The 14,284-nt window shown below is 41.7% G+C and overlaps 1 protein-coding gene across 1 annotated transcript; it reads left to right on the top strand.

The window, feature by feature from the left end:
• The first annotated feature begins 736 nt into the window (after nt 1-736).
• On the top strand, nt 737-2,596 carry foxi3a (forkhead box I3a). Its single transcript, XM_065963100.1, has 2 exons — nt 737-1,367; nt 1,710-2,596. Exons 1-2 carry the CDS (start codon nt 830-832, stop codon nt 2,384-2,386), a joined length of 1,215 nt encoding a protein of 404 aa, XP_065819172.1. The 5' UTR covers nt 737-829; the 3' UTR covers nt 2,387-2,596.
• Nucleotides 2,597-14,284: the final 11,688 nt, after the last annotated feature.

Below are 14,284 nucleotides of genomic sequence, written 5' to 3'. Positions count from 1 at the left end.
TGTCTCTAAAACTGTGCTAAAATCCATCTTTTAAACTTGTTAGGGAAACATGATTATTTTCTGTGTTTCCTTCAGACTTCTGTGTCTCATCACTCTATAATTCGCTGAGTTCCACAGGGACAGGTCAAGTCATTTAGATGTACAACCAGCAGGTTATACTGATTTATCCATCAGCAGCTGATGCGTCTCGCTGTCATGTTATTAGATCCTGACTGAGAGATTAAAGAATACATCAATTATCAGGACGCTGTTTTACATCCCTTTTTATCCAAAGAAATAAACATCAGACTAAAAGTGTTCATTTGAGTTTGTTTGTTTGACAAAGAGTTTGTTCTGTCTGTTTGATTTTCAGAATCTTTCAGCAGACGAGACGCTGTAACGTCTGAAACTGTAAAAACTGTGTGTGTGTGTGTGTGTGTGTGTGTGTGTGTGTGTGTGCGTGTGTGTGCGTGTGTCACATACCTCAGCATGAAATCCTCGGGCTCTGATCTGCCTGAGGGGAAGAATCTAACCTACTCTTATTCAAATTAACCCACAGCACAAACACACACACACAAGGTATTCATTTGATCATGTGTGTGTGTGTGTGTGTGTGTGTGTGTGTGTGTGTGTGTGTGTGTGCGTGTGTGTGAGAGAGATACACAGTACAGCAGCCAATCAGGTTGTTAGTGGGAGGGGCCTCAGAGTATAAGTATCTCAGGTGTTCACAGGAGGACAGGTGCAGCAGCATTGTGTGTCCTCCTCACTCACACACGGACACATCTTTGTAACAGCAGCGTGGTCGCATGTTCACTTAGGTGGACAGAAGAAGTGAAGAAGAGTTTCCATCATGGCGTCCTTCGTGTCGGAAGAGAGTCTGTCCTCCCCTCTTGCTGCTCGATCTCTCCCCCAGCAGGAGCTCTCCTCTCTGGGTGTCGACCCGTCTGACTTCAGCCTCTACAGTCCTCAGGCTGCTCATGAGTCCGGCCTTTGTGCGGCTCCGTGGACCTTAAACGACCACAGTGAGCCCTACCTCTGCTTCAATATCCCCACCCCAAGACCCGCCCCCTCAGGACTCCCCTCTGTGTTTGGAGGCTTCTTTCCTCCCCTGCAGACTCCACTGCTCCCCGGCAGCCCCTGGTTCTCCCTGTCGACTCCAGATGAAGTTCTCCGACTGGTCCGCCCGCCCTACTCTTACTCAGCCCTCATTGCCATGGCCATACAGAGTGCGCCCGAGCAGCGGCTGACGCTCAGTCAGATCTACCAATACGTCTCCGACAACTTCCCCTTCTACAGCCGCAACAAGGCAGGCTGGCAGAACTCCATCCGCCACAACCTGTCACTCAACGACTGCTTCCGGAAGGTTCCCCGGGACGAAACCGACCCAGGTGAGACATCTGAGCTGTCAATCACTCTTTGAGACAGTTCATCTCTATAACATCTGTCTGTAGAGTTTAAACTTCCTTGTGTAAAGTTTCTGTAAAGTCAGTTGAGCAAGAACCAGGCAAAGTAATCATTGTTCCTCTGAACCAAACTCCACTCAGTTTCTGTGTAAAATAAGAGGACCGCCTGTTCCGTTAACAAAACATTGTTAAAACCAACTTTATGTTGTTTATTGGCTGCATAAGCTCATGAGTTGTGTTTGCCTTACATGCTGTGAAGGAAGATAAATAGTTGCATCATCTTTATTAACCATCTCCTCCTCCTCCTCCTCCTCCTCCTCTCTGCAGGTAAAGGTAACTACTGGACTCTGGATCCAAACTGTGAGAAGTCGTTTGACAACGGAAACTTTCGCCGCAAGAGAAAGAGGAAGGCTGACAACATGACCACTGAAGAGAAACCATCTTCCTCCCCCTCCGCCTCCGCCTCCCCCTCGTCTCTCTCTGAATCCTCCTCCTCAGAACCCAGCCCTAAAATTCCCAGCAGGCACTGCAGCAGCAGTGACTTTCCTGCGTTCTCAAGCTGCCCCCCCGACATCAGCAGCTTCCTGTATCACCTCCAGGACTCCTTTCCATCTCCTCATCCCCCTCCTCACACAGACTCCCCCTCCCTGTACATGCAGGTACCGAAGCACGCCTCCCCCCCTCCTCCTCCTCAGGGATACGTCTCCTCTTACTCGCCGGGTGCTGTGGTGCCTCAGTGGGACTCCTGCAGCTCCTCTCCTCCTCTCTACTCCTCCCCATCTCCTCCTCTCTTCACCTCCTCCCAGTTGACCCAGTCACACTTCCCCTCCCTTGGTGACCCTCTCCCCGGCTCTCCCCCGCTCTATACCGACCTGCAGACGGCGTCTTGCCTCCTGCCGGAGCTCCAGGAAGCCCAGCAGCTTCTTCAGGCCCAGTGTGAGACTTTGTTCTCGGGTGGCTTCTCTGACACTCTGCCCCTCGACCCTCTGGTTCTCCAGCAGTGACACACCTGATGTGACACCTGATGTTTCACCTGTTTACATTAAGAACTGATATAAATCATTCAGGTGGATGTTTGAAAGATGCACTGAGCTGTAATGTGTTTGAATGTTTGTATTTATCGTTTTTTATTTCTTCTAAATGTTCAAATTAAAATTGAATGTTTTAAAGTGTTTATATGAACTTGATGTTTGTGTTTGGCATTAAAAAAAAGAGACAACTGATTTGAATTATGAGCGTATCCTTAATTTTCACATATTTACCAGTTGCAAACAAACTGAGACAAAAAACACACAAGATTTATTGCTTTTAAAAGGCTGATGAATAAGAAAGTTTAATCATAAAAGATATTTGGCAGCTGAGGCTACATCAGAAAATATATTATTGTATACAGAGCACTGCTATGAGCTAATGTGCTGTGGAAGTTGTTGAGGCCAAACTACCTTTTATTCTGAGCAGCAACAACTTCTAAATTTATCTCAAAACAGATCTTTTAACTTTCATATTTAACTAACACAATAATTGTTTTATGAATATGTTCGCTTTTCCAAAATGCTTAGCCTATATCAATGTAAGCTTCTCTGACTGACTAGCATTGATGCAAGTTAGCCTTATATTAAAAATGATGTTAGCTTCTCAATCAGGCTAATATTATTATTATTATTATAATTTTACAGAAAAGAGCGGTAAGAATCATTCATAAAGTCCACTATAGAGAGCACAGGCTGTTTTTTTTTTGGGGGGGGGGGGGGGGGGTTGTGCCTTTAATGTAGAGATAGGACAGTGGATAGAGTCTGAAATCAGGGAGAGAGAGAGAGTGGGGAATGACATGCAGGAAAGAAGCCACAGGTGGGATGTGACCCCGGACCGCCCGCTTAAAACAACAGCCTCCATACATGGGGCGCGCGCACCAACCACTGCGCCACCAGCGCCCCAACGGGCTGTTTTTAAGATCAGGTTTATTGAAACTGAAAGATTTAGTTGAGTTACAGACACTTGTAGTTATGTTCAGAGCAAAGAGTAAAGTATTACCAGAAAGTTTACAAAAGATGTTTGTTTTTAGCTCAGAAGATGAAGCATCAGTTTGCAAGGACAACTTTAAAACAGAGGTGTATTTCTGTCATTGGAATTAAATTGTGGAATTCTTTAAATAATGATTTGAAGGGCTGTGTTCAGATATTTCAGTTTAAGAAAATGTATAAAAACAAAGTTATCAGACGGTATGAAATTGGCAGTTAGTGTGTTTTGTGTGTGTTTTCCTTCTAACTTCTGAGGAAGTGAAGACTGAATTGTCAGATTTGTTTTATGTTGGCATGGTATTCATTCATTGATTGTAATTGGACAGACCATCCAGATATTTATTATTTGCTTTTTGAGTAAGGGGGCAGGCTTTATGGGATAAAGTGTGAATTGTTCTTTTTCTTTTTCCTTTTCTGTTGTGTGTTTTGACATGTACGTGACAAATTAAAAAAATGAAATGAAATGAAATATTAGTGTTAGATTCTAAATCAGGCTAATATTAGTGTTAGCCTCTCAATCAGGCTAATATTCTCCTCAAATCACCAAATGTCATTTCCACAACAAATTGAATCTTAAATTTTCTTTGGATTTTGAAAAGTCTTGAATTTGATTTTATAAAAGTGTGCAGCACCCATGTGTCTTTACATCTGCAGGTGAGCTGATGTTGTTACAGTTCATTCAAATTCAGGTGTGTCTAAAATATTCACTTGGGTCGAGTTGAGTGGGTTGAGTTTTGCTGTCTCAGCTGTAAATTGACTCTGCAGTCTGAACTCTGGCGAGAATGCTTTCTTCTTCCTTTGTTCCCACTGAGATCCATGAGCTGGTGGGGGAATGATGACATCAGCACTTTCACACAACCAAACAAACATCAAATAAACAAATTAAACAAACAGTCGCTCTGTGATCCTCTGAGAATCTGCTGAGTCCTGATATCCCTTCTCAGGCATGGTTTCCTTGTGTTGAGATGGGTTTCATTGACTCTGCAGTTTTTACTGAGCAGGGCGAGTCAGCAGCAGAGATGATGAAGATTACAGGTCAGAGAATTTCAGTCAGCAGATCACACACACAGCACTCAGATTTCCCACAGACAGTGAAGTAGCTGCTAATCTAATGATCTGAAAGAAACTCGAACACAACACGACGGATTGAAACTTAAGACAAGTTAGACATGAAATTGTATTTCTTTTATAATTTGAATTTGATTTATCTTTTAATCTAAGTATAAAATGGACTCTTTTATTGTTTGTTAACAAGTTAATTTATCAAGATCTCAAGAAACTTTTAGCTTAAACTGAAATCATGTCGTTATCATGAGATAAGACAAATGTTAAAAAAACCTAAATTTACTGCTACTCATGGGAAAATGGAATAAATTAAAATGTCTAGATGCATGATAACTCAGGGCTTCCGTACCAATCTGAAGTACTTAAAGTAAGTAATTAAATTGAACTCTTTAAACTTCTACTTAGTAACATTTGTCTTAAAACTTTAGTAACTTTTCTGATTAGAATGGGTAGAATTAAATAAATATTAACACAATCTTTCTCCTTTTCAAACATATACTGTTTGTTTTTTTAGGAAATTTTTAGATGATATTATTAGATCTTGTACTGTTTTTTTGCATTCATTATTTATTATTATTATTTCCTGTTTATATGTTGAAATACATATATCTAATCTAAATTGATCTATGTTTATATTTAATTCACTTATGAACCTTTGAGCTCTCTGTACCTCGAGTGTATTTTAAAGCTTAGAGTTTTTCAGTTGTGCTTACATTAAACTTTGGATGCAGGAACCTGAAACAGAACGTTGGAGTTGTTTTTTTATCAATGCTGGAGATTAAAAAGTCTGTATACTTCAGGCTATCTTGGGAAAATTCAGCATATTTGTTGTTGAATATGTATTTTGTGTAAAATCAAAACCTGCGAGTTAAAGCAGTCAGATTAAGTGTGGGGTACTACGGAATTAAATTCGAAGTAATTTTAAAATGTAATTTCACAATTAGTGCCATTTCTTTACTATTAACGATTTACTGTCTTACTTTACCTGACCTAAAAAGTGTTTGTTTTATTTTGGGGGATAAATATGGTACAATTTTTTTTTTTATGTGTTGGCTGAAAATGAGCTCCCTGAATGCAGCATGGTGTGAAATACAAAGACAGCATCAGAGTTTAAATGAAGGTTATTCTCTGTGAGGTCTGTCACACAAAGGACGGCGTAATCACACAGCCGCTAACAGCTCAGGTTTAATTAAGTATCCATGTTAATGTTAATGTGTCCATTGATGTCGTCCATTGATGTGTGTGTGACCATAAACAGGCGAACTCTGACAGACAGATACCATCAGATGATCAATGCAGCTGAAAGACATCTGATAGAGTCCTCTGTTTAGACACAACATGAGGAGTGTGTGTGAGGGTGTGTGTGTGTGTGTGTGTGTATGTGTGTGCGTGATTTATGGATGAAGTCAACAGCACCGTAAGTGTGCTGTTTGTTTACACACCTCCAATCCTCAGGCAGAAATGCCCTCAGGACACACACACACATGCATGCACACGCACACACACACACACACACACACACACACACACACACACACACACACACACACTCACAGGAGTGAATGTCATTAGAGACAGCTGAAAGTGATCTTTATTATCACAATAAACACAGCATAGAGGAGTGTGTGAGCAGCAAATTAAAATGTCTTTAAGTGTTTTCGTTTAACATGAAACAACACACACACACACACACACACACACACACACACACACACACACACACACACACACACACACACACACACACACACACACACACACACACACACAAGATCATCACATCTGTTTCAGCTGTAGGTAATGCTTCCTGTTTGTTTGTTGTGTTATTGAGCTTTGTAAATTATAAATTCAGATCCAAAAAAGTGTCTTGAGTTTGGCAGAGGTAGACCAACATCTCCTGTGTCTTATTAGTTCAAAGCTCTGTTTTTATGAATGAAGTGTGTGTGTTTGCAGAAGAAGATATACTTTTCACTGTCGTTGAACATGCTACACACACACGCACAAACAGGATCCTGTGGACATGCACTGATGGAGAGATGTCAGAGCGAGGAGGGCTGCACACAGTGAGCGCTCCTGAGCCGGTGGGGGGTTTGGTGCCTTACTCAAGGGTGCCTCGAAGTGACTTGGCACCTCTCCAGCCACCAGACCAACTTCCAGATTTTTCCACAGCGGGACATGGCCCCACGACCCTTACTTTCCCAGCCCAAACCCCTAAAGACTGAGCCTTTGAGAGTGATGTAACAGCTGTTCGTGGTAAAAGAAATAAAAATAAACAGCAGATAAACTTAAAGCTAATTTAAGATTCAGCTCATTACATCATTATCATGCTTTACTCATTTCTGCAGCTCTTAGTTTAATCTCTGCATTGTTTTAAAAAGTAGTTTATTTGATTCATAATCATTAAACTCTGACGATGACTCATTAACAGACGTGTTTTAATGTCTTTGATGTTATTTCAGTGTTTCAACCTTAACTACTATATCATGAAAACTATATTAAAAAGTAATTCTGGTGATAAAACTTTTCTCAATTGACTTTTTAGAAATGGGAATTCAGGACACACACGCTCACACACACACACACACACACACACACACACACACACACACACACACAGACACACACACACACACACACACACACACACACTGTGTCAGTCGTATCTGATCTGATAGTTTTCATCAAACTGTTGATGACACAACACGAAGAGGAGGGCTGAAAGTGTGCCGTCTGTTTACTGAAACACACACACACACACAGACGGTTTGATGACATAATTCATTAAACCTCAGGATTTGAATGTCAGACTGGGTGGTATGATGCTCACAGTTAGATCTCTGCTGACAGACGATTTATGGTTTTATTTCTCGGAGGTTAAAAGTGTAACAGAGGATCAACTGCTCTGCAGGAGGTGAATCAGAGGTCTGGAACTTTAGTTATAAGAAAAAACTGTATCGATGCTGCTCATTCATGCAAATATATGTGCAATTAATAAACTGAAATAAAGTGCGAGAAACATTCTGATGAGAATCTGCTAAAAGAGGTTAAAAAACTTGTTTATACCAACCAATTTATACATACAAAGCCATTTTCACATATGCACTCCGGATGATATCTAGATAATTACAGGAGGACCACTCCGGAGATTCTCCCGACCTAGCTGTTGACAAATGGTCACTTGGACTTTCTGCAGAAAAAATACTCGGGGTCTGGCCGGAGAAACTCCGGGTGAAGTCTGTGCGGAAAATTCACATATAGCCTAAAGCCACTCCGGGTAGACTAATCTCTGTGGTTTTTCAGGAGATCTGTATGTGTGAAAAGGGTTCAAGTAACACTTAAAAAGTGAAACCTTGGCCTTGTGGTTATATCCAGCTCCCTGTGTACAACATGGAGGTTATAGTCATCACATCGGCCGAGGGTTTGAATCAGACCTCTGCATTTTATTTTTATTTTATTTTTTATTTGTTTATTTTACAGCGACACTTGCAACGAGTCGATGCAGGGGGTTAGGGTTAGGTACAGTTTGTATACAGGTTTCTAGCCGTGGCTAATTTGCAACCACCATCCCTGACTCAGTTTTTACGATTTAAAAAGAATCATCAGACTTAAAGAAATACAGAAACAGTAATACTTTACAAATATAGAACCATTACAAACTCAACACAAACAGAAGACTAAACAAGACCAACCAGTAAAATGAGGATTCAAAAGGCTCTGACACACCGAGCAGCTGGCAAAGAACTAGTGGTGACCAAGGGCGTCTGTGGCATTGCCTCTCGTCTGACCAAAAAGTTGTACTTGAACACACCGCAAAACTAACGACTAAAGCCGACGGCCAACCACCACGTACGTTCTGCAGTGAGAGGAAACAACTCTCCACGCAGGCAGCTGTAGTCCATTGTTACGATACCAGAAGACCATTTTCACACTGCTGTCGCTCACCTCTCGTATTATAGGTAGACTACTAATGGAGAATAAGGTCTGATAAAAAGTTGAAAATGGCGCTGGCGTTGTCAGTCCTCGGTCTTTTAGTGGAAAAAGAAAAGAAGAGACGGAGGAGACAAATAAGGAGAAACCGCACTAATGGGGGAAAGCATGGATACTACTGCTCAAGGGACTTTCCTGAACCTGTGTCGAGAGCTGGAGAGAAATTAAACCTCCGAACAGCCAATCAGAGAGATTCCTCTCACCGACCTTCAACGCTGATTCAACATGTTGAATCGGCTGAAAAAAAGCCGACGGGGGGCGAAGGAGCTGGATACACCATAAAAACTTGAACGACGAGCGCTCACCGGCGGTCCAACTTGAACCGACAGCCGAAGATCTCCTTGGTGTGTCTGGGCGTTAAGAGGAAACAGTCAAAGCTCACAGACCTCCTTCTGTTTCAGCTTCTGTTTTACTCGTGTCTTTTAAAAACATTGGACTCTGTCAGTTTGGCTGCATGTTACCCCCCACTCTCCCCTCCAGACATTTCCTGCCTCTCTCTCTAGTCGTCCTGTTTGATAAAGGCTAAAAAAAAGGGCACATTTTGATTCAGCTCCTTGTAAACCTCCACAGCAGTATCCTGAGATTTCATGACAATAAACAGGCCGAGAGTTTGCTGAAATAATAACATTGTGATGCAGATTTGTAAAAAGTCAGAATTCATGATAACTATTAACTTTGTCTGTTATAATCCCTCTGAACTAAAACTGTCACCTGCTTTACGTCTGATTTGTTTCACGTTAATTACCCCAGTCATTCTTTAAGGACATGACTTAATTAAAATTTTTATGATTAGGTTGAGGCTTCAAATGATTCTGAAATATTAGATTATTAGAAATATTTTAATATAAGAAACATTGGACACAGCTGTGTTACAGGAGTAAGGAGTTTATGTTGTTCAGGTGTATCAGTTTATTATTATTTCAACCAGGTTACCACCATAACTGACATAACGTCCCGATTCCGTCTTTCTCTCTGTGTGTGTGTGTGTGTGTGTGTGTGTGTGTGTCAGTGGTCCTGTCTCAGCATGTCGTCCGCCCCTATAAGAACTTTTCCTCCAGTTTCTCCTGAACTAATAACAACAGGAGAATGTGTGTGTGTGTGTGTGTGTGTGTGTTAGTGTGAGTGTGTGTTTGCACGTGTGTGTGTATGTGTGTGTGTGTGTGTGGTGTGTGTGTGTGTGTGTGTGTGTGTGTGTGTGTGTGTGTGTGTCTTTGAAAGCCTCATGAGAAAGTCAGCAGACGGTTCATTAATAAAAAATGTCACAGAGGACAACGGCTCGCTGATGAACCTGAACACCACTCTTTCATGTGTTTTGTTTTTAAACAGTTGATTTAACACGACCGTCCACTTTAAACTATGGTGGCCCTGAAGGTCAACTGTACAAGCACTTCACTGGAAAAACGGTTTCACTAAACACAATAACATTAACGTTTCCTGACAAGTGTTTGGTGAAATGTTTTTAATAATAATAATACATTTTATTTAAAGGTGCCTTTCAGAGCAGAGAATGAACATTAAAAAGACAAATTTACAGGATGTATAAAATCATGAGAGGATTCATGAGACAGGATGGAGAATGGTCAGACTAAATATGACAGTTTAAAATAATGTGTTTCGAGATGAGATTTTTTTGTAAATGGAGAGAGAGATAAAATAATGAATGTCTGATGGGAGGGCGTTCCAGAGGCGGGGGGCGGAGCAGGACTGTTGGCTGTGGTCACCAGAACAACAAACAAATAAGATAAATAACTTTATTCATAAAACACAGGTTAACAAAGTGCTTTGACAGACAAGCAAGTGTGAGGATGAACATCAGAATCAGTCACACTCCGTAAATTTAAGCTCCTCCCACCTCGTCAATCAGCACAGATTTAAAACAGACATTTCCTCAGTCTGACGAGCTGCCGTCTTTGAACACCTGCTGAATATACTCACCTGTCAGCAGTATCAGTATTACTACAGCATCAGTATTACTGCTTCACACACACACACACACACAGACGGTTTGATGACATAATTGTGTTATGTGCATAATCACACACTGTGTTTTATCTCATTTTTTCTCTCTTTGTTAATAAATGTGAAGTGTTTAGTTTAAAGTTGAAGGTTGAAGTATGTGTCCTCTCTCCTGCATATTAAAATTTAAATCATGAATTTATAAAGCTCCACGTTTACCAGGTGCAACAAAACAAATCTAATTTGATTTGATGAAGGATAAGAGTTTTTCACAATAAGGCGTGTAGCTGACCTAATTGACAGGCGGGCACGGTGTAACAGTTTGTCAGGAGGTTTAAAGCCCGCCTCAGCTCCAGCTCTCAGTCTGTCGTTAGGTTGACTGAAAGTTAGACTGAGACAGCATTTCCAGCATGGAGACCGCCATCGATGGGACTCCAGCGCCTCCTGCAGGAACAGACGGGTGACGACACTCAGACTTCAAACATTCGTATTTACGGTCTATGGTTTGACTTGCTCAAACAGAGTTTCTACACTGTGTTTAAAATAAATGTATATGAAGTAAAAAATGTCTGACGTTAACATTTAAAAAGTCTGTTAGTGTTTGGAAACTAAAAGTGGAACGTTCTCTGCTCCTGTCGTCATCAGGACGCTTTTAACAGATTTAGTTTCTCGCTGAGAACAATAGTTTAAACAGAAAGCCCTGACCATTTAAAGAGACAAGAACATATTTATGATAGTTAAGTGTGTTTCATTGCTCCCTGTCATTGTTTTAATCCTCTGTCAGATTCAGACTTCTTCTTGCTCAGAGGCACGTCAGCAGGCAGCACTGCGGCGTGTGTGGTCGACCCACTAACCGCCAGGCTGATGGCTTGATGCCTCACATTTGCATAACGTAACACACGCACACACACGCACACACACACACACACACACAGAGTGTGTGTGTGACAGAGAGTGTGTGTTCAGGCCTGCAGCAGAAACCTTTAAACAAGAAAACAAACAGCCAATAGGAGGAGAGTATTTCAAATGCATCCAACATGAATCAGTGGGTCTTAAATAATTTATTTATGTTATAAAAACTTGTTAAATAAACTCTGGTCCCTCACCTCATTAGCTGACAGTTTTCTGGTCCTCAGATAGAAACTTGACAGGTTGTTTTACAGCGTAGACGTTGGCTCCGCCCCCACATGCAGGTACACTGACAGCTTTAATGAAGACGACCCTGTGTTTCCTGTCGCGTCCGTTAAAGTGAAACCATCTGATCCGGTTCAGGTGAGACCGTCGGGCGGCCTGTCTGTCTGTCTGTCTGTCTCTCCGTTGCCTCTGGCTCTGTGTTGACAGGAGTTTATGATCCTCACAGTTCAGAGATTTGTGGACGAGTCTGAACAGGACGGAGGGGGGGGGGGGGGGGTGGGCGGAGGAGAAACAATCTCTCTCTTCCTTTTTTTCGTGCCCTCAGGCTGAAGGATCGAGATCACCTTCAACTCCAACTGCTCTGACGGGTCACTAACACCTACATCGTCGTCGTCCAATCAACAGAACAGCTGACCTCTTTCTAAACGCCACTCGACCTTTACACTTCAGGGAATAATCAACGATCCACAGGACTGTACCTGGTTTATATAAGGGCTCGGGGCCAAACAGAAGGCCCCCCCCCCAGAGTCACAGTTAGGTTCAGGTTTATTGAAACACCTGAGGGGTCTTCAGGGCAAACACTGATCACACGTGGTGAAGGAGAGGTTCAGTTTTTAAGCTCCTCTAGAAGCTCTGACAGAATCCTAACGCTTCCTTTAAAGGTCTAGATAGGTCGATATTTTCCTGCTGAGCGTCATGTGTGAACACAGCTGAATGTTTCCCTCTTCACCCGGAGTTTCTCCTCCAGCCTCCTCGTATTTATTCTGCAGAAAGTCAGAGTGATCTGATGTGAGAACTCAGCAGGATATAATCAGGAGAATTCACCTGGAGCGAGTGGGAGGGGGTGGTGACGTTTATTCCCTGTGATCGCTGCACGACCATAGACTGTCTGCACGCCACCTCTACCATCTCTGTGCTCTAATGAACCTGCTGCATTATGTTTCATGTTCTCCAGTATGTTCTTCTCCACTCTTTAGTTCACATTGAGATTCTGTTAGTGGAGTGATAGCATAAAGATGAAGACATGGTGAACACATCTGTCCAATCATCAGAGAGATGTTGGGCTGACACATAAACAGGTCACATTCAGTCACTCTGTGTTCGACTCTGCAGCCTGAGATCAAACCTATAAAGTCTTTACACTCGTGTTTATGAAGTTTGATTTGGTGATCACAACCCTACATTTATTATTTAAAGTCTAGCATCAGTTTAAACTCCTGAGAAGAGCTATGGGTGTCTGACGCTCAGTGTGAAGCTAAGAGCACTTTGGGTTGGAGGGTTTCAGTTTTGAGCGCTGCCTCCCGGTGGTCATAGGAGGAACTACAGCTGTAGAAAGTGATACAACGCTGCCTCCGTGTGGCGGAAACATAGAACAGCAGCAGAGTGAACCACCAAAAAAACACATGTTCATTTTAAACCACACAACTATACATAACGAAATTAAAAAAAACAATATATTATTTTATTTACAACATTATGTGTGGATTATAAATTCAGAATTTTCACTTCTTAAAAATCTACATGTGATGTTAGACCAGGGGTCCTGAGGCCATCATTTTTATTTAACATCCTTTATTAATCCTAAGGGTTAATTCTGTTGTTACACTCTGAGAGACATGCTTCTCACTCTTGCACAAACAGCATCAGAGGAGAGATTTTACAGCGAGCTGCTAAACAGGGAGCACCATCAGAGCGGTTGGGGATTCGCTGCCTTGCTCAAAGGCTACCAGAACAACTTCCACACTTTGGTCCGCACCAGAACTTAAACAGACGACTCTCTGGTTCCCAACCCGACTCCTACAGACCGATCTACAGCTCTTAAACTTTTGAAATAGAATCCTCAGACTGAATATAAAGATGAAATCTACAAAAACAGAAAATGTTTGTTTGGATTCTGATGTTCTGAATCTGATTTCCATTGAAACGTTCGTATTACCGATGACCTTTAGAATTTGACCTTTTGTTTTTAAAACACATGTGGATGTAATAATGTTTCTCATCACATCAAATATAATCCACATCCAACTGACGAGTTCAACTTCTTCTGTGAAGATAAAATGAGCGGAACAAAAGTCGACTTGTTTCTGAAAACGCAGCGAGGAACATTTCAGACGCTTCCAGTCGACCTGTTCAGAGACGCCAGCACTTCAACAAAGTCTCCTTTGTTTCCTTGAAGTCTGATCATATGGTTAGAGGTTGCCGCTCCCCCACCTCTGGAACTAACTCCGAAAAACCATCATTATTTTTCGACTTTTGATGTCTTTCTGAAATCTCAATTCAACAACAAAAAATACACTTTTTGCTGCCCTGATGTTCAACAATATTATCCTTGTCTTTGCATTAATTTAGGACACCCTGTTCTATAAAATTACAATAAATTAACTGAAATTACAAATTACAATAAACAATGTAGGCTCAATTTAATAGTTTTGTTATAAGTCTACACTAATATAACTAAAGAAGAATAATCTAGGCTACATAAACATTTTTACAGAATGCATTAGCTACAAAAAAAGCTGTTCCCGCAAGATACCGCTGAGTAACCATGGTAACACACAGCTCCTGTTTCCACTGAGAGAGGGAAGTTAGTCCCAAAGCCTGGCGCTGTATTTCTACCCTACACCTTGATGAAGGGGACTTCATTCAGCTGAGAGTGTGACTTCTAACGGGGTGCACACCGTCACAGAATGTGTAGGGGATGGTTTGAAAAAGGGCCAAAGAGTGACAAAGAAACTACAAACA

Source organism: Labrus bergylta, chromosome 14 (genome assembly GCF_963930695.1).
Source record: "Labrus bergylta chromosome 14, fLabBer1.1, whole genome shotgun sequence".
In the NCBI taxonomy this organism is placed as follows: domain Eukaryota; kingdom Metazoa; phylum Chordata; class Actinopteri; order Labriformes; family Labridae; genus Labrus; species Labrus bergylta.
Note: the sequence above shows the minus strand (reverse complement) of the source record. Positions and strands in the feature narration are given on the sequence as shown.